This window comes from Telmatherina bonti (assembly GCF_933228915.1).
Source record: "Telmatherina bonti genome assembly, chromosome: 2".
Taxonomy (NCBI): Eukaryota; Metazoa; Chordata; class Actinopteri; order Atheriniformes; family Telmatherinidae; genus Telmatherina; species Telmatherina bonti.
Genome location: NC_136620.1, coordinates 17,139,695 through 17,159,962, shown reverse-complemented (window position 1 = coordinate 17,159,962; position 20,268 = coordinate 17,139,695). Strand labels below are relative to the sequence as shown.

Here is a 20,268-nt window from a genome sequence, read left to right as displayed (position 1 = left end):
GTCTCCTGACCTGTTGTCTTCTGTATCCAGTCACAAATTTTACAGGTTGTTCATATAAAGTCTGTAGGTGTGTACAAGTACCTGTATATGTGTGTATGTGGTGGGTGATGGTGTGTTTTAAAGTGTATGAAGCCCTTTTTGCTATGTTGTTAGTATATGGAAAATGCTTCATAAAAATAATTTTCATTTGATTTGACATCGTTCTACTTTCAACCATGTGTACTGCAGTAATGAAGATACATACTTAGTTTGATAAACACACATTTATCAACTATGCAGCCAAGTTGAAAAATCATTTTTTTCAAAAAGAAACATTGATTGTAAAATCGTGAGGCAAAAAGTCCCAATATTAAATTTTTTTCAATTCGATTCCCCACTAGTTGTCGTGTTTGTTTCATTTAATGTGTTTTTCACATATTTAGCTCAGATTTTTGCTGATGTGTGTAAAGGTCAGAGGGACATAAAGAAATCTAGTATAAAGATCTACATGATGAATGTGTGCCTTGTTATGAGGCAACTGGGATTCATGTTTAAGCAAAAAATAGTTTGTTAACATCTGTTTCCCGGTTTACTGGAGTGACATTTTCTTTGTGTTTCCCGCTTCAGGTCTAGATGGAAACTCAGACGACATCAACAGAAGGAAACAAGAATTTGGACAGAATGTCATCCCTCCTAAAAAGCCAAAAACCTTTTTGCAGTTAGTGTGGGAAGCCCTGCAGGATGTCACACTCATCATCCTGGAGGTGGCAGCCATTATTTCACTAGGCCTTTCTTTCTACAGTCCGCCAGATGCTGAAAGACAGAGTGAGTAGCTGTTTTTTTTGTCTTAAATAAACATCTCTACGTATACGCTCTTATGACATATGTACACGGATTAAAACATTCTTACTTCCAGCGAGGTGACTGGTGAGTCATGGTGGAGCTTTTCAAGTAGTTCTGCCATTTAGAAGACAGACATTCCAAACTTTTAAGGCTTCTACATGTTTTCCCATTAATACTTGTCTGAAAAATATCATTTAATTCTTTTTATACAAAGTTATAAATGATACAGTTTAACTGACCTTCCTCAGCAGCTCAGACATCAGCACCCATGCTTATCTACATGCCCAAAATCTGGACAGGATGGATCACAGTCTGATGAAAACAGTTTTCCCACAATGTTTATGATGAAACATGTGGCCACAGTTTTACATTGAATCTTTTTATAGTAATTGTTGATAAGAACACTTTGCATGCTCCAGACTACAGTAATATTACATCAGTAATCTGATATTAATACTGGAATAAATGAAATGAATTAGTTCTAAATGCAAGCCGAGTCTGACCTTAATGATCAGGGAGGCAGCCATGCAGGCCTACCGTTTGTGCCCATGTGTTTTTTTCTCTGAAGGCAAATTTATTTTATTTAACAGTCCGTCTATGGCACATAAATGTTGCCAGTATTGCATTAACTCTATTACAACTCAATGCTGCAGCAGTTCTTTCTTCTCGTCTTTGTTCAGACTGTGGCAATGCAGCTGGTGGTGTTGAGGAAGAAGGTGAAGGGGAGACGGGCTGGATCGAAGGTGCTGCCATCCTCCTGTCTGTAGTGTGTGTGGTACTGGTGACAGCTTTTAACGACTGGAGCAAAGAGAAGCAGTTTCGGGGTCTCCAGAGCCGCATTGAGCAGGAGCAAAAGTTCACTGTGGTCCGAGGGGGTCAGGTGATCCAGGTCAAGGTGTCTGAGATGGTCGTTGGAGACATTGCGCAGGTCAAATATGGTAAGAAAACTCAGCACTGAATTGTGCGTGGCACAGATTAGAAGCAGTTCAAAGGATGTGTGGTGATATATACAGTTGTTATAGAGGAAAACTAGTAATGTATAGCAGTGTGTAACAGGAAAAATGCTAAACATATGAAATGCTGAAATTGATTTATTTTGCTTATTTTGAATTCAATGGAGCAGCATGTTTAAAAGAAAAACTTGGACTTATTACTGCGTAAATCACTTACTTTAGAAACCAAACTGTTGCAAGCTGCGTAGTTGAGCTTGTCAGATGTGGTTAAAAACAACATGAAGTGAACAAAAACACAATTTATTTAACAAAAGCTAAGAATTTCAGGAGAAGTGTGATAGTGACTGTTTAAACTCTCTGATTAACAGCTTGTAGGAATTTATCACAATGCTACTTGAGATCGACCATCCTGCAGGTTTTAATGTTTCCCTGCTGCAACACACCTGATTCAAATGAATGGCTCATTACCAGGATACTGCAAAAGTTGACGACAAAGTTGTTGACGAACCTATGTTCATCTGAGCTTTTATTAATTCAGATGACTTAAATGATTAACTGAGATATAAAACGTTCGATTAATAGGTTTAGCTCTTTCGCATTTAGTATGCAAACAGTCTATTCTCCTTTTAGGCTTGAAAGAAGTGGCATTTGAAGTGTTATAAACCCCTCAGATTTAGAGTCAGCATCACTGGAAGGGAGACTTTTCATGCCCAGTTGTTTTGTTGACTACAGCCTGTCTACATGAAACATAAGTGGATCTTTCACCAGGTGTTTTTTAAGTAGTTTTCTAATATATAGTTTCTAATATATAGTTTTCTAATATATTTCATCCTTCTAATACACACAAATATATCTATATATATATATCTCTCTCTCTCTCTCTCTCTCTCTCTCTCTCTCTCTCTCTCTCTCTCTCTATATATATATATATATATATATATATATATATATATATATATATATATATATATATATATATATATATATATATGTAAATATAATTAATTTCATTCTGTATGTATTATATAGGTGTAAATATGAATATTTTAAATATATTATGAATCTAATTTCTTCTCAAATATTTTAATATTGAATAAATGTTATCTATATTTTTGCACAATAAAAACATTTTGTATAAATGATGTTTTATTTAAATTCCCAAAGCATTCTAACTTTCTTATAAGCGTTGTGTTAATAATGCTGTGCCTATCAATGCTGATCTTTAATAATTTACTGAAGAGTTTAATAGAATTTAATTAGCATCTTAGCTGAAAGCATAAAGTAAACATCAGCTACAGTTTTAGGTTGTATTGATTTCCTCTGAAAGACATTGTGTTGCTCATACTTAATAAGATCAGAGATGAAAGTGTTCTCAGGTTTGATAGTGGTGATAACTAAATATGATATTTAACATATACTTAGTTCTTATCTGAACAACAGTTCCTATAGTACTGCATCAGTGGAAATACACAGAAAACAGCTCGATTTTAACAGTGAACACAATTATCTTGTTTTTCTTGAGAAAAAAGAAAATGTCTTTCTTGCATCATCAAAGAATTTCTCCTGCTCCGTTTTCATCCTTCATTCATAGCAGACAGATGACATAATCATGACACATAATGACTTGATGAGGGTATCCAGTTATTACCTCTGTGTTGCTGTTCCAGGTGACCTCCTTCCTGCTGATGGAGTCCTCATTCAGGGTAACGATCTGAAGATTGACGAAAGCTCCCTGACTGGAGAGTCGGATCATGTCAAGAAGACTCTTGACAAGGACCCCATGTTGCTGTCAGGTGCTTCATCCTGCTTCCTTCCCCCCAAATTAAAGCCAAGTTCAGTGTGACCTGTGCTGTCACTATCTGTACTTACCGGACTGTTTCTGCGTCTCAGTTTCCACAATGGAATTAAATCCCGCTTAGGTTTTTTAAAGCTACAGGTTGTTATTTATTGAGCTTTGAACCCATTAAGTTCCCCCCTAAAACACTTGATTGTTTATAAAGTGAATTATTTTGAGTAAAGTGATTTTAGAGTCGTGAATGTGGCCCAGAATGCTTCCATACGCTTAGGGTTCTCGCTCCAGAGGGGTAACTTTCTGTCTGCAGCCAGAGTGCAATAACCTCTGGGTGATAACTGACCCATTATCAGGCTTGTTTTCATCACATATCCTCCAGCTTTGGCTTCCTCAAAGAGGATGCCAAGTCATGGGTACAAAATGCATCATATTTTGGGAGTAAAGTGGGAAGACTTGTCACCTGCTCCTTCTCTTTAGGTACCCATGTGATGGAGGGCTCTGGCAAGATGGTCGTCACTGCCGTCGGTGTGAACTCTCAGACTGGGATCATCTTCATGCTGCTCGGTGCCAGTGAAGAAGGCGAGGGTGATGGAGAGGACAAAAAGGAGAAGAAAAAAGAGGAGAAGAAAAACAAGGAGAAAAAGGACAAAAAGAGTAAGTTCAAATTCTGCTCTTTCTGGTCAGACAGATAAAATATTGTCATCTTAGCGAAAGGGCTGAGAGGAAAAGGATGGTTTGAGTTTGTGAAATGCTTTTTACAGAAAGCTCTCTCTGTCTCTCAGTTGCTAAGACCCAGGACCGACTAATGAAAAACTTAAAGTTCAGAAATATGATTGAACTGATTCCGTTTGAGGGTCTAAAAGCTGCTTTTTCTCCTTGCAGGTAAAAAAGAAGAGAAAGGGAAGAAAGGTAGGATGTGACTGTTATAGGTCACTAAGAGTAGATCTGATGAATATAATATGAAAAAAAATTAGTCTTCCGAACAGTCCTCTGAGGCTGCCTGGTTCATTCAAATGTGGAGCCTGGAGTGGTTTCTGGTTTCCTCCTCGCGGTACTGAGCTGTACCAACTATAACAGCTGTACCAGTTGTACCAGCCTTCATCTCTGTCAAGTTACAGAAAAACCTGTAGTGATTAAGTAATTGAGTGAACTTAATAATTAAGACCAAACTTGTGATATGAGGGGATCAAAACCTGAAGTTCTTCCTCTCTCTGCATCCTAGTTGAACATTGATACAACATCTTTATTACCAATATCAACACCATCATGATCCATGTTTGATCCCTGCAAGATAACATTAGAGCTGAGTTGTGTGAATATTTCCACTGTCGCCTCCTACCTGCTCAGAATGGGAGACTGGATCGAAGTTCAGATTTGATGCACTCTGCTGGTTTACATTAACTAGGCTATTTATGATGAATTGGCTTGAATTGATGTGTCTGTAAAGTGTCCTGAGATGACATCATTGTGAAAAGGTGCTATATAAATAAAACTGAACAAAATTAGATTGGAAGATGCATTCAGTTAATCAGTATGGCAAAAACAGATTAACATTAAACAAGTCTCCTTTTATTTACTAGTATTAAACAATGTCTTACGGTTTGAAAATAGAAACATTTTAGAACAAAAGAGCTGTTTTCTGAGAAAAAAAACTGAATTGATACAATAAATTGCCAAAAACTGAAACACTTAGAAACAACACTATTAGGAATAATGAATGAATGAATGCATGAATGACAATAGTATTTGGAGAAAACAATAATAAATCATATATATCTTGTACATAAAAAAAACAAACAAACAAACAAAAAAAAAAAACAAATAAAAACAACTAAGAAAATTTTCATTCATTTTCTGAAACCGCTTAATCCGATGAAGGGTTGCCGGGGAGCTGGAGCCTATCCCAGCGGTCTTTGGGCATAAGGCAGGGTACATCCTGGACAGGTTGCCAGTCCGTCGCAGGGCTAACACAAACAGACAAACAACCACTCACACTCACTCCAAGCGGCAATTTAGAATAACCAATTAACATAACATGCATGTCTTTGGATGGTGGGAGGAAGCCGGAGAACCCGGAGAGAACCCACGTAAACACAGGGAGAACATGCAAACTCCACACAGAAAGACAACTATTCGAGCCTAGCCTAAGGGATTCGGCTGTTATTGGATGACCGGGTGGAATATGCACACATATTTAGGTAATAGACTGTAAAACAGCATCAGTGCACATGGCAAGAGTAATTTTTTTTTGGTCATGTTGTATGAGTCATGTTTATTCCAGGTCTTGCGGTGGTGTGTGCTGAATTTAGAGGAGGGCCACGACTGTTCCAGCATAACAATGTCATATATTACAGCAGCATCAGATTCAGCTGTTAGCCATGAAAAGCAGAATGCAAAAAACCTTTCAGCCTTTCAGGATTTTACATTTCAGAACCAACCCTTGTGGTCTGAAGCTTACTGGTCATTTTTGATTTAGCAGTCAAGTGTCTTAAGAGCCAGTATGAGCTGGTTGGTCATCAAACCAAACATGACATTCTTATTCCTTGGTGAACAAGTGCTCATTCTGATAACACCCTGGTTTGGTTCATGCTTTTGCGGAGAGCATGTTTGCTTGGGTCCTTGTTGGTCCCACATGGTGAGTCCCACAAAATGTGTCCCTGTGGTCTGAGCAGCAGCAGCAGGTGCTCCTGACTCTGTTGATGGTGATTAGGACCAAGAAGATTATCAGCCTTAAGCTTGGCAGCTGCTTTCTTCTCCTACCTGCTGCTGCTACCTGCCTGTCCACTAATAACCTTATTACAGAGCCTGGATCAGCGTGCTTGCACACACACACACACACACACACACACACACACACACACACACACACCTGCAAGTACCCCCATTCATTGTCATAAAGCAGAATCAGTTATTCCTATTGGTAGTGCTGTGTATGATATTGTGGGGGTGTGGATGGTGAAGTGTGGTTAGGTAGCTGGCAATTAGCTGGCAGGTAGCTGGCAGATTTGTTATGAGTCAACACAGCTCAGTACATGCACTCTGAGATTAGACCACCTACCTGTTGACACATAATACGGTGACTCCGCTCTGCACTGCTTCAAGTGTCATTCTGATTAACTGTTCAGCCAGTATTAATGATCATTAATCTTCGTTCTCCTCAATCCATACATCATACTATGATTTTTTTTTAACTCTGAAAGATCCATTTCTGAGTACAGTTTAATATCCTGGTTATAGATAGCTTTCAGTAACTCTAAAAATAGAATGCACCACCTGGTCTCTGAAAGAAATACACCTGCTTTAATTAGCCTCTCATACAAATTCTATTTTCAGATTAATTATATATATTGACTATACTGAAGCACTTAATATGTTATTTAATTGAGAATTAAAGGAAACAATACAATACAATACAATACAATACAACTTTATTTATAACGCATTTTAAAAACATCAATGTTGACCAAAGTGCCACATTTTTTTTCTAAAAAAAAACAAAAAAAAAACAGAACAAATGACATACATGAGGACAATTAAAAAAAAAAAAAAAAATACAGTCATCTAGAGGAAACCTAGAGGAGGAAAGTCAAATCAATTTGCAATGCTGATCTGAATTTGTGTCCAGATGTTTTAAGGTTTAACTGACTTCCTTATGTCCGGTTTAGGGAAACGCAAAGATGGAGCCAATGTGGAAATGCAGCCGCTCAACGAAGATGAAGAGGCAGAGAAGAAGAAAAAAAACCTACCAAAGAAGGAGAAGTCCGTTCTCCAGGGAAAGCTGACCAAGCTGGCTGTACAGATCGGCAAAGCAGGTACGAAGGGAGAATCTGAGGGTTGATTATTGACGTGCGAGTGAGAAGTTTGAGCTGTGTGAAGGCTACATATGACTGTGGACCCTTGTGCTTAACCTGAGGAAGGGATAAGCAAACTGCTTGCACTTGAAATGTCAAGATCGGTCTTTTCGGTTAGGTTTCCCAGAAAGTGACATATATATCAATGAATGATTTAAATAAACACAGCAATTAACATATAAATTCATTTTTATACTGTTCATCATACAATTGTGCATTGTACAATACTGCTTCCTTCATATGCTGTATACCAGGGGTCTCCAACTCCAGCCCTGCTACACACCAGACCCAAATCAATACTCATAAACAGACAGGTGCAGAAGATGTCAACAAGTTGCTGGAGAACCTTTTCATTTGACTCAACTGGGTTGTACCAGAAATACACTGAACCCTACAGGATGGTAGCTCATGAGGACTGGAGTTGGAGACCCCTGCTGTATGTCATATCTTCACAGGGTTTTGTACCATGGACTGCCCTTGAATCTTTAATGTTTAATAATATATATGGTTTTCAAGGGGAATGTTGCATGTTTTGCTCTAATTAACTCTTAAACAGCATGTTCCTGACACACAGTTGCATCCATCTATGGTAAAAACTTTCAAATAAAAGTTCACATTTATAACTTAAATAATAAAAAGTGTAAATCCATACCAGACCATTTTTCTGAAATTGCTACAGTTTTGTGTTAAAAACCGAAAGTCATAGAAGCACTGGTTTAATCTACAACAACTACAACATAAAACAGTTTAATATGTGTCTTATATTTACAACTGATAAAATCATCACGCACCGCTAATATTTAGTGCCCCCCCCCCCCCCCCCCCCGCCTCCAAATCAAATTCTGCTTAAAGCAAAATTTTTATCCTGGCTCTGCTTGTCATGAAAAATAAAAAAAAAGAAGAGAACTATTAGATCTTTTCTATATAAGTTGAAATTCCACAGCCATATTGACTCTTTCAGTACATTTTTGCTTCATTAAAACCTCTGTTTCTTCTGTATTTCCTCTCAGTAAACACATTTAACATCATGTTTAACTATTTACTAAGTCAAATGAAAACATCTGGTTTATCTGGGAAAGTTTTTGTTGTCGCTGCTTAGTAACAGGTAATAACAGAGAAGATTCATAAACTTTTGGCCAGCTTCCTTGACTTCTTTGTTTTCTAAATGCGAGATGATACGATTCAGATTATTGATGATGTACTGCCCTGGGTTCTGTATAAAGATAGGAATGTCTGACAAAGCATTATTTCATAGCCACATATGAAACATCTACACACCTCTGCCTTACAGTTATTAAAGCAGTTTTGATCTTTGTCCGTTGCAAGTCAGAATAAATCCACAAATGCAAGCCTGGAACATCCCTGCTTTTCACTACATCTGACATCACCACATAACACCATTGTTTTGTCTGTTTCCAGGTCTGTTCATGTCGACTCTCACCGTCATCATCCTCATCACTCGCTTCCTGATTGATACCTTCTGGATTCAGGGGCTTCCCTGGACCTCAGAGTGTGTGCCCATCTACATTCAGTTCATGGTCAAGTTTTTCATCATTGGTGTGACGGTGTTGGTGGTAGCTGTGCCTGAAGGTCTCCCTCTGGCTGTCACCATCTCCTTGGCATACTCAGTCAAGGTTTGTTCTTGTATAGCTTTTTGTACCAGCTCTGAACAACTTGCAGCTTTGAGTCCAACAGAACAGACCATTTTTGATCGAACAGAAACTCAGGTACCGTCATGGTTTGATTTTTTGTCTAGAAAATGATGAAGGACAACAACCTGGTACGCCACCTGGATGCCTGTGAGACAATGGGCAATGCCACAGCCATCTGCTCTGATAAGACGGGCACGCTCACCATGAACCGTATGACAGTCGTGCAGGCCTACATCGCTGGACGACACTACAAAAAGGTGCCAGAACCGGACCTCATCCCTGCCAAGATCCTGGACCTGCTCATCCTCGGCATAGGGGTCAACTGCGCCTACACCACCAAGATTATGGTGAGCTCCAAAAATAGCTCTTCATTCAGGAAGCTCTGTGAGTTAAGTATTAGCAGGTTGGTTTGGAGCACTGCCATGGAAGCTCAGGAGTCATCAGATGACTGTCTCTCGGATTGGCCGTACATTTCAGAGTAGAAAGCAAACAAACAAGCCCAACAGTTTCAAAAGCAGCAATAAGCATTTATCGCATCTACCGTTCTGTCAACCCTCTGCTAAGATGGCAATAGAAATGAATAAGTCTGAATTATTTCCTATCACTTTCTTTCATTTTTTTACTTGTCCAGCATCATGACAACAGAAAGATGGTTTAGTTGCCTTGTGCCAAAAATGCCTTGTCAAGAGGAGCTTCATGGAAGAAATAAGGCTCCCGTTTATACCTGATTATTCATTTTATTTTGAATTTTGCAATGTTATGTTTAAATTCTGGGTCTGCCAAGGGTATACAGGAGAAAGGGGAGTGAGAACAGGAAAAATGAGACAGAAATACAACAACTCAAACTGGAAAAACAACAGCTTCACCTTTTAGAGAAACTTAATGGGCTCTGTAAGAAAAATAGCAGATAATCATTGGAAGCACCTATAAGAATACAAGACTGAGAAAAACATCAATAAAACCATGAATAACTAAAGTTGTTAAAATCATTAGTTTTTCAATAAAAAACTGCAAAAAGATGACTGTAGCTATTGGCATAAAACCCACACAACAATACAATGACTGTACACGCATGTGCAGGAGGGAATGTGAGAAGAATGAAGAGACTGAGATATGATGAATGTGATCACACAATTGTTACCATGGATGCAAGGATCAGAATCAGAAGCTGACAAAAGCTGCTTTCACACAAGCTGCATTTAGATTACACCTTGAACTGAGCAAAGATTAAATATCGCAATAAAACAAAATGCTATGGAAACGCCTACATTTCAAAAAAAGACTAAAATATTGCTAAAATGTTTTTACGCTCTCATGAGGAGGTTTTTCAGATGTTCCATTAAGAAATATATTGCAAAGGTGTAATGGAAACACTTATTTTACATTTACGTGTCCCTGGACATGACAGAGTTGTGACCAGTTCATTTCTGGTAAAGATGGCGTGGTATGGAACAAACAACTGCGAATTTCAGAGTTAGGAAAAAAAAAACCCATCTAAATCTTACATGTAAATCTAGCAGAATTTTCACTTTCCTAAGGAAATTTACCAAATATGGTTTCCATTACAAAGCTGTGCCATCATCTTCCTAAAAATGTGGGTTTTGGAGGATTTTTTTGTTCATGCTGTGTATATGCACTAATATTTCCTGTGATGCCAGCAGCCACCTGCAAGTTTCAACATTCAGTAACATAACTAATTGAATTTATGCTACAGAGACTCTAATTCAGTGGTTTTCCAGTTGTTTGAGCCACACCCCCAAGATAACACTAACACCTACTGCCATAGTGGATTCTGTTCACTGCTAAAACAAGGCAGCTAGATCCCCAAAATGAGGTTCTCTTTCAGAGAAAATGCTAATTGCCATTTTTATTATGGCAAATGATTTAGTTGTTTATGTGTTAATGTGTTAAAAAATAATCACTGTTTTTAGTCACTGCAGATCTACTATCTTCTCAAAGATAGTAGATTTACCACTAAGATGTTTCTGGCAGAAAAGTCAATGTTTCCTTACATTAATTAATTCAACTGCAACAGGAACAAACACACTGTTACTTGAAAGGCTCTCAACTAAACTACTTTTTTCTAAAGAAAAAAAAATAAACTACCATATTTTTTGGGCCACAAGTCGCACTACATTATAATCTGAAGCCTCAATTACGGAGTTTATTTTTGTCTTCGGGTCGTACATAAGGCACACCGTGTTATTGGACGCATGCTAAAACAAAAGTAAAATAGTGAGTTTGGTTGAACTTTATTCAACAACAGTAGTGGTACTTATTTTAAAATACACTTTTTTTTTTATCAGTCTGTTGTAATAAATTCATTAAAGTCCTCATCTTCTGTGTCGGAATTGAACAGCTGGGCAATTTCGCCATCAAACATAGCAGGTTCTCTCTATTCGTTGTCAGAGTCAGTGTCGTTGCTGGGTGGCTGTTAACGATGATACCGACTTAGACAACAACTGATGGCGATACGTCAGCCCAGGCATCCACAATCCACTCACATATGGTGGTGTAGCTAGCCTAACGTTGCCTCCCAGTCTATGTGAAGGTGCGTTTGCTGTCTCTCATCCATCATTCCCATGACATTTGCAACTTAGCTTTAAACACCCTGTTCACACCAATGTCCAGTGGTTGTAGTTCCTTTGTTAATCCTCCCTGGATGATGGCAAACTCAGAATAAATTTTCCTTTCCTAATTTTTTCAAAGTAGCGGCGATATGGGCGCTCATGGAGTCGCAGATCAACCGAGACAGTGATGCGTGAAAAAACCATCCCATCTCTTTACATACACCACTCTCAACCACTCTTTAATTTTCTTCTCGTTTATACACCCCTATGACAGCGGGAAATGGTCTTGCAGTCAGTCAAGCAGAGTGCTTACTAAAATCGCACAACAGTTTTACAGATTTTGGGAATCAGCGCACACATAAGGCCCACCAGATTAAAAGGTGCACTGCCGGTTTTTGCAAAAAAGTGCGCCTTATGAAAAATATGATATTTGATGTGTGCAGTACATATGTAAGACCTCTAGTAGCTGTGTGATGGCTTGCATCTCTAAGAGTTTTGCATTGACATTGTTACAAAAAAGCCAATGTAACATAATAACTGTTGGGACAAAAGCCAAAATCACATTATGTATAAGTCAGACCTGGACTCCATCAGTCGGTTACCCTGTGACATTATAACATTTTAAAGGCTAATGCTAAGAGTTAATGCTAACAAGATCAATGTGTTGCTAGTGTTAGAACAGTTAGCAGTGTCGCATTCATGTGCTCACCTAATCAATGCACAGGTTAGTTGTAGAATGGTGCTTGTTTCTCTTGTGCTCGGGTCCAACCTACTCTGAACTCAAAATTAACCTTAAAACATGCTTCACTGACTCAAGCAGTGTAGAAACATAACTAATGATCATTATGGATTAATAAAACACGATGTTCCACAGCTAACATACTAACTGAGTGATAATTTGAGTGATTATTTTAGTCTACTTCAGAGTTGACTAGTTTTCAAACTGTAATCAGTCTTTCATCAAAATGATGCTGTTTAAGGTAAAGAGACTGACCTGTTAATTTTATCCAAGCTATAGCTTGTCACATGATGGTGAAAGAGCCCAAATACAGGATGAGACATGAGACAGGCACGCAAAGGAAAAATGTATTTGTTTCCCTGATCACTGACCAGTTGATTTACTGATCAATTGATTGATTGAATAAAGTAGGGAGCACTTAAACTTAAACCTATTATGTTAATTTATCAAAAACAGCAATAATAACCGACAGTAGACCAAGGGTATGTTTAACGGTTCAAAAGAAACTCACAAAATCCCAACAAAATATTTTATTTCTCATTATTAACTCAAATACTATTGTATTCTATATTCAGTGCAATGGTGTTTTTTTTTTTAACTCTTCCAGATCATGGTTTTGGCCCCAGAACTAAAATGATTTTAACACCCCTGTTTTAGATAATTAAATGCAACTCAAGTAAAATATCCTTCCTACAGCCTCCAGAGAGGGATGGTGGGCTTCCTCGCCAGGTGGGTAACAAGACGGAATGTGCCTTACTGGGATTCACGCTTGACCTGAACCGAGATTATCAGACCATTCGCAACGAGATCCCAGAGGAGAAACTCTTTAAAGTCTACACCTTCAACTCTGTGAGGAAGTCCATGAGCACTGTGCTGAAGAACTACGATGGCAGCTACCGAATGTTCAGCAAAGGGGCCTCAGAGATTCTGCTCAAGAAGTAGGTTAATTGTTTCTGCTCTACACTACTCTATGCTTTGTCAGGTGATCGTCACATGACCATGTTTTATGGTTTAGATGCTGTAAGATCATGACGGCCAGTGGTGAAGTCAAAGTCTTCAAATCAAAGGATCGAGATGACATGGTAAAGACTGTGGTTGAGCAGATGGCATCGGAGGGGCTTAGGACCATCTGCCTTGCCTACAAAGACTTTCCCGCCACTGAAGGAGACCCGGACTGGGACAATGAGGCTGAAATCCTCACTGGGCTTACATTCATTGCTGTGGTTGGCATTGAGGATCCTGTGCGACCAGAGGTATGCCCTTCTGCTGAGTTCTTTCATCTATCCAGAGTGCCCCATAAACCTCAGCATACCTCCCTTTAATTGTTCCCATCAGGTACCGGAGGCCATTAGAAAGTGTCAGCGGGCTGGAATTACTGTCCGTATGGTGACTGGAGACAACATCAACACTGCTCGGGCCATCGCCACCAAATGCGGCATCTTACATCCCGGAGATGATTTCCTGTGCATTGAGGGGAAAGAGTTCAACCGACTGATCCACAATGAGCTGGGAGAGGTCAGGAATATGGAGGCAGAAAGGATGTGACACGTGAAAATGCTACAATATCCTAATACCCATACTCGGGCTGAGCAGTATGTCAAAAATTCATCTTCATAATGATATCAGACAACATTTTGGCATCAAGTGACTAAACTGTGATACACAGAAGTCCCTTTATTTGCATATTTTAAGTAAGTGATTTGACATTTTAAATGCTACTGTAGGTTTATGTTCAGTATGTGTCAATGACGATCATATGGGAGCCAGTACAAACATGCTAATTTGCTCTATTTTCATGCTTCTAGTTAAAAGTCTGGCAGCTGAGTTCTTAACAATTAGGTCAATTAATTGACTCCTGGCTGAGACATGAAAAAAGACTGCCGCAAAAGTCTACACGTAGCGAGATATAACCATGTAAGATGGACATTTCTTAAATAATAAAAACATGACTGAAACAGTTTTGAGATGTGTTTTTCAAAGTACTGTGAACTTCAACAGCCAGGAAACCAGCAGATGATAGAATGTGTTTTGTGAAATATTGCAGCTTAACTAAAGAAAACACTTCAATTTTGCTTCAATTAGCATGAAGAAAATGCTGAGATTGAAACATTTTGAAGGAAGTCATTTAGTGCACTAGGTACAACTGTGTGTCATCAGCATAAAAGTGTAAATAAACATTATATTTTTCAATAATACTACCAAGAGTAAGCATATAAAAACAAAATAAAAGTGGTGCTTAAACTGACCCATGTGGGACATTACACTTCATAAAACCAAGTGATAACCAACTGCACCAGCGGTTATGGACTGCAGCACAAAATTGTCTGTTTAGATCAATTAAAACTAGAACATTGTGATACTGAACCAACCCAGTACTTTAGTCTGTGCAAGAGGATGTTATGATAAAAATTCCAAAGCCAGCAATGAGATTCAGCAGAACCAGGACTTAGCATTGACAACCAGCCGCTATAAAGATCATTCGCTCATTGGCTGCTGGCCATTACTATAAAAGAGCCCCATCCTGCCAGCATTTTGGAGCGCTGATATTTTGTTCTGGGACTACAGATATAGAGGGTTGATTTCACTGCAAAATATGTCTTTTGGCATCTTTAGCAGTGAAAGTTCAGGTTGGAAAAGACGTCTTTGGAAACCAATGAGTAAGTGACCTTGAGGAGGGCAGCTTCAAAACTGTTGGGTTTTTGAAAACCAGACTGAAACTTATCACGTTTTAGTCTGAGATGTTACTGTTTGCTGTTAAATCAGTTGTGTAGGGACATATATTTGTAAAACCTTTGAGATAGCCTTTGAGAATCTTTGGGCCCTGTTGTCCTGGAATTTTTTTCCATGTCAATGTTAGTGACTGCACCAATTGAAAACATGAGTTAAGTTTTGTGAAAGCAACACGCCCCCCCCCCCCCCCCCCCCCCCCCCCCCCCCTACACCCCTCATAAAGTACTGAATTGTGTTGCAGCTGATATGTTATATTATCTCACTTCATCTTCAGATTGAACAGGAGCGCATCGATAAGATCTGGCCAAAGCTGAGAGTTCTCGCCCGATCGTCTCCAACAGACAAACACACTTTGGTCAAAGGTCAGACACACATTATTGTTGTTATTATGTTGTTATTAGAATTATCACTGACCATGGTATGTATATATATATAATATGCACAATGCCATTGTGCATCATGTGAATAATGTGCATTTTATATATACATATATATGTATGTATATATATATATATATATATATATATATATATATATATATATATATATATATATATATATATATATATATATATATATATATATATATATATGTATATATATATTAATTCTAATAACAACTGCCATGCATTATTTTCGTACATACAAACAGGTAGTTTGTTAAGTTAAATCACTGTAATATTACTCTGTTACGAGGTGTCACTGTAGCAACACGTTATTCAACTGATTCAGATCAGCTGTCTTGTGAATAAGAGCTTGACAACGGTTGTTTAGCATAAAAACTACATTAAAGCCAACATGAAATGGTTTCTATAATTAAGCATATAAATAAACATTTGTTGTAAAATGTTTACTGTGTGGAACTATGGTATAAGCAGATTAAACAACATGGAGAAGTGCATTAGACGGTTATAATGTGCTGCATTGTGTTGTGGTTTTCTAGACTCCACGTCATGCATTATAACTGTCACAGCTTCCCATTGTTTAATCCTTTTATACACACATATACATATATACATATATATATATATATATATATATATATATATATATATATATATATATATATATATATATATATATATATATATATATATATGTACATTTGTATGTAAAAAAAAAAAAAACACATTATAAAGTTTTAAAAACAGTTTCTTGTCTCTTCTGCATGTTAATCTATTATGTTTTCAGGTATCATTGACAGCACAGTTCTGGAGCAGAGGCAGGTTGTCGCAGTAACTGGAGATGGCACAAATGATGGTCCTGCACTCAAGAAAGCAGATGTTGGCTTTGCCATGGTGACTGAATGTGACATCAAATGCACTTATTGGCATTTACTGCTTTTCTATAAAAAAAAAATAAAAAAAAAGCAGGAAGAACTGTGTTGTTTTGTGAACACCCAGCTATACACTATGATCTACAGGGCATTGCAGGGACAGATGTGGCGAAGGAGGCATCTGACATCATCCTGACAGATGATAACTTTACCAGCATCGTCAAGGCAGTTATGTGGGGCAGAAATGTCTATGACAGCATCTCAAAGTTCCTGCAGTTCCAGCTCACCGTGAATGTGGTTGCCGTCACAGTGGCCTTTACTGGAGCCTGCATCACCCAGGTTGAAAATCTTCTCTTTCTACATGAGCATTGGTTACTGTTTGACCCCAGGATAATTCACTAAATATGACTTGCCAACCAAATCTGATGAGCTTGTTCATAAAAGAGGGGAAATTTCTGTCACAGGGATGCGGTTTGTATTTAAAAAGACAGACGTGGAACCGACAACAGACAAGCTCTGAGCCCCAACAACCGACTCGACTAACTAATTTTATTACCTGCGCAAGAATCAGGATAAAGAATACAGAATAAAGAATAGAGTCAACGAGCAAAATCTGCTAAAGCAGCTTCAAGTGGTGGCGAAAGCGCTCATAGTAAACTCCAGATGCAAACGCTGCAACAGGCATCTACCCATGAAACGTCATACGGCCATAGTTCCCGTTGCCAAGCATGTCTGAAAAAAAACTGATTACTGACACAAAATTACACAAACAATTTTATATTGTTATGTATATTGTTATGGGGATATAAAATGCACTATATCAGGATATAAGACTTTGGTAATATCGCCCAGTCCTAATGCTGGATGTGTTTGGTCATTTTCTCTAAAAGCTGCAGAAAGTTTCTGAATGTAAAGAGAGTTTTCTTTTAATTCTACCACCTTCAGTGCACATTTTTATCATTACAATTGAGTCACATTCAATCTTTTGGCACTTTTGGGAGATTTCCTTCCTCTCTGTCCCACCTGGGTCTCTGGACACACCTCTTCTGTCTCATGATCTTTTACGGGCATTTTCGGGCATTTAGCTGTGCAGTATAATGAACTGATATGTCATGTTATCTACTAGAAAAGGAAATATATGAACAATTTCAAAGCCTACGAAGACACTTTTGAATCTGAGGACTTTGGTTAGAAAAAAAAAAAACACACGTAAAACTTAAGAACAATTTTAAGAATATTCATATCCTCCTGACTACCAGTAGTTCAATTTGTCCTCTGTGGAGGACCTTTGTAAACCCAAATATTTTCATCTCCTTGAATGCTACTGAACTAACACCTTTTGGTCTTTAAAGAGGACATTTAGTGCTTTTAAATGGTACCTCCTTTGTGTGTGTGTGTGTGTGGGGGGGGGGGGGGGGGGGGGGCTTTGTGAACTTTCTTTCTCTCTTCAAGAAAAATGGCCTCCATTGCAACAAGCATGTTTTATGCGAAGAGCAAAAGTGCAAAATACTTTTCTTTGTGCTGATTTTTACTTGAAATTTTGTAGTTATATTTTCATTGAATATCTCATGAACACATTAAATCGTTTCTTAGATAAATATAACTATATTTTACCACAATATTTAAAAGTTTAAGCAACGTCCTCCGTAGTGGACATTTGTAGTTACACATTTTTTTTCCTGGTAGTCGGGAGGATATGAAGATTTTTGGTGAGTGAAGCCCATTGTTGTTGGGTATTTTCACTTTTAGCCTCAAGATTTTTTAATTAAAAAAAAAAAAAAGATAAAATCCAATAATTTCCTGGTATCTGCTTATTTAAACATTCAAATGAACCCTGTCTCATCACCTACTATTAATCACATTAAAAGGTTTTTCTGAATGAAACTAATTGCTAATACGTGTAAGTGTGTGCTTCCAGGACTCTCCTCTGAAAGCTGTGCAGATGTTATGGGTCAACCTCATCATGGATACCTTTGCTTCCCTGGCTCTTGCTACTGAACCACCAACGGAGTCGCTGTTGCTCAGAAACCCGTACGGACGCAAGAAGCCGCTCATCTCTCGCACAATGATGAAGAACATTCTTGGACACGCCATCTACCAGCTGACCATAATCTTCACCTTGCTCTTCGCTGGTTAGTGAAAGGACCAAAGCATTGAGGCTCAAAACACAAAGTTTACACAGAAGCAGGCAGACGATGCTCTAAATGCAGCTTTCACTAACTCTTGAGATAAATGGCGTTTTCCCTCCTCAGTAACCTTTTCCCACCCCCTCCCTCAGGTGAGAAGCTGTTTGACATCGATTGTGGCAGGAACGCTCCCCTTCATGCTCCTCCCTCCGAGCACTACACCATCGTGTTCAACACATTTGTCCTCATGCAGATCTTCAACGAGCTCAATGCTCGCAAGATCCACGGGGAGAGGAACGTCTTCGAGGGTGTGTTCAAAAACCCCATCTTCTGCTCCATCGTCATGGGAACCTTCGTTGTGCAGGTAACCCTTCAGTGCCAGGTTAGACTGTGTGAAATATGAAATGATAAAATGATTCTTTGTTAACGTTGTCCTGGCCTCCTGCAGTTGTTGATTGTGCAGTTTGGTGGTAAACCGTTCAGCTGTGTGCGTCTGACCATCGAGCAGTGGCTGTGGTGCGTGTTCCTGGGTCTGGGAAGTCTGCTGTGGGGACAAGTGAGATACCTTTCTTATGCTGCATATTACAATTAGTCTACGTGTCTGAAAGCAAACTAATAGAAATAATGTTTTTTATTGTATAACAGCCATTTTTCAGGTCATGGAGGCGAGAGGGAACCCAAAGTAAAGCGGTGATATCTGACTGATGTGTAACGTTTGTCCCCTCTCAGCTGGTGTCCAGCATCCCCACCAGCTGGCTCAAGTTCCTGAAAACTGCGGGTCATGGTACACAGCAGGAGGAGATCCCAGAGGAGGAGCTGGAGGAGATGAAGGACAAGGATGAGATTGACCATGCTGAGATGGAGCTGAGGAGGGGCCAGGTGCTGTGGTGCCGCGGCCTCAACCGCATCCAGACACAGGTACGCCTTCATCTTCTGGTTCTGATTCTTGTTATTCTAGGTCTGACTGTGCGCTACCAGAACTTTTCCAGCTTTTGTGATGAAGCAAAGAAAAAATAAATAAATAAAAAGATAAGTTTCAACTTCTTATGAATAATTTTAGTTTAAGTTCGTTTTAAAGAGATGTGTCCACAAATTGTCTTTCACCAAAGACAATGTGTCAAGCGGGCGTTGCAAATAACAACTAATGTTGTAGAAACACATTCTAGCTTTATTACTGCAATCCTTTGCCTGGATCACTGTTGTAACAAATGCTAAACACATAACTCATCACTGCAGGAGTTTCTCTCAAGGGTTTGGGGTTAAAAGTGTTACTTTTACTCATTTCTTTTTCATCACACAGATTATAGAGATAAAAGAATATTTTGCACATCGTTAAAACCAGATAGTCTGATCAGATAAAATCCGGATTTATAACCAGATTTGTTTTTGGGTGCCGTTCCGATTTAAATTGCGATCTCCACAATACCTCAATATTGGTGATTTCTGTAGACTAAAAACAAAAAAAAAAAAAAAAAAAAAAAAAAATGGACAAAACTTGTTTTTGCTCATCATTTTTCTTGATTTCAATTTGGAAATCTGCAGCTATAATGCCTAAGAAGACAAGTAAAAAGATCAATAAAAACTATAAAATGACAATTTTTTTAATAATGGATTATTATTTATTTAAAAAAAAGATTTTAAAATTGTGAAGCAAAAAATCCTGATATTCTATTTTTCAATTTGATTTTCCCTTACTAACCAGTTTCATCTAACAGAACTAATTTATAAACATTAATACATGCGTTACTCTTCAGATT

General features: G+C 38.3%; 1 protein-coding gene across 2 annotated transcripts in view; it reads left to right on the top strand.

Annotated features, from left to right (window-relative positions):
• Window positions 1–20,268, top strand: part of LOC306767832 (plasma membrane calcium-transporting ATPase 1-like) — a gene marked incomplete at both ends in the record, with an annotated part of 34,698 nt that overhangs the window by 13,407 nt on the left and 1,023 nt on the right. The window contains 18 exons of one of the 2 annotated variants that reach the window (XM_079255964.1): window positions 607–804; window positions 1,503–1,760; window positions 3,443–3,568; window positions 4,045–4,221; window positions 4,450–4,476; window positions 7,233–7,379; window positions 8,838–9,052; window positions 9,175–9,417; window positions 13,076–13,317; window positions 13,395–13,632; window positions 13,715–13,894; window positions 15,384–15,471; window positions 16,301–16,407; window positions 16,533–16,724; window positions 18,304–18,517; window positions 18,664–18,875; window positions 18,960–19,067; window positions 19,241–19,429. In XM_079255964.1, the coding sequence (XP_079112090.1) occupies window positions 607–804; window positions 1,503–1,760; window positions 3,443–3,568; window positions 4,045–4,221; window positions 4,450–4,476; window positions 7,233–7,379; window positions 8,838–9,052; window positions 9,175–9,417; window positions 13,076–13,317; window positions 13,395–13,632; window positions 13,715–13,894; window positions 15,384–15,471; window positions 16,301–16,407; window positions 16,533–16,724; window positions 18,304–18,517; window positions 18,664–18,875; window positions 18,960–19,067; window positions 19,241–19,429 (3,161 nt within the window). The remainder of the gene's footprint in view (window positions 1–606; window positions 805–1,502; window positions 1,761–3,442; window positions 3,569–4,044; window positions 4,222–4,449; window positions 4,477–7,232; window positions 7,380–8,837; window positions 9,053–9,174; window positions 9,418–13,075; window positions 13,318–13,394; window positions 13,633–13,714; window positions 13,895–15,383; window positions 15,472–16,300; window positions 16,408–16,532; window positions 16,725–18,303; window positions 18,518–18,663; window positions 18,876–18,959; window positions 19,068–19,240; window positions 19,430–20,268) is intronic. The other variant, XM_079255965.1, reaches the window with a different exon arrangement.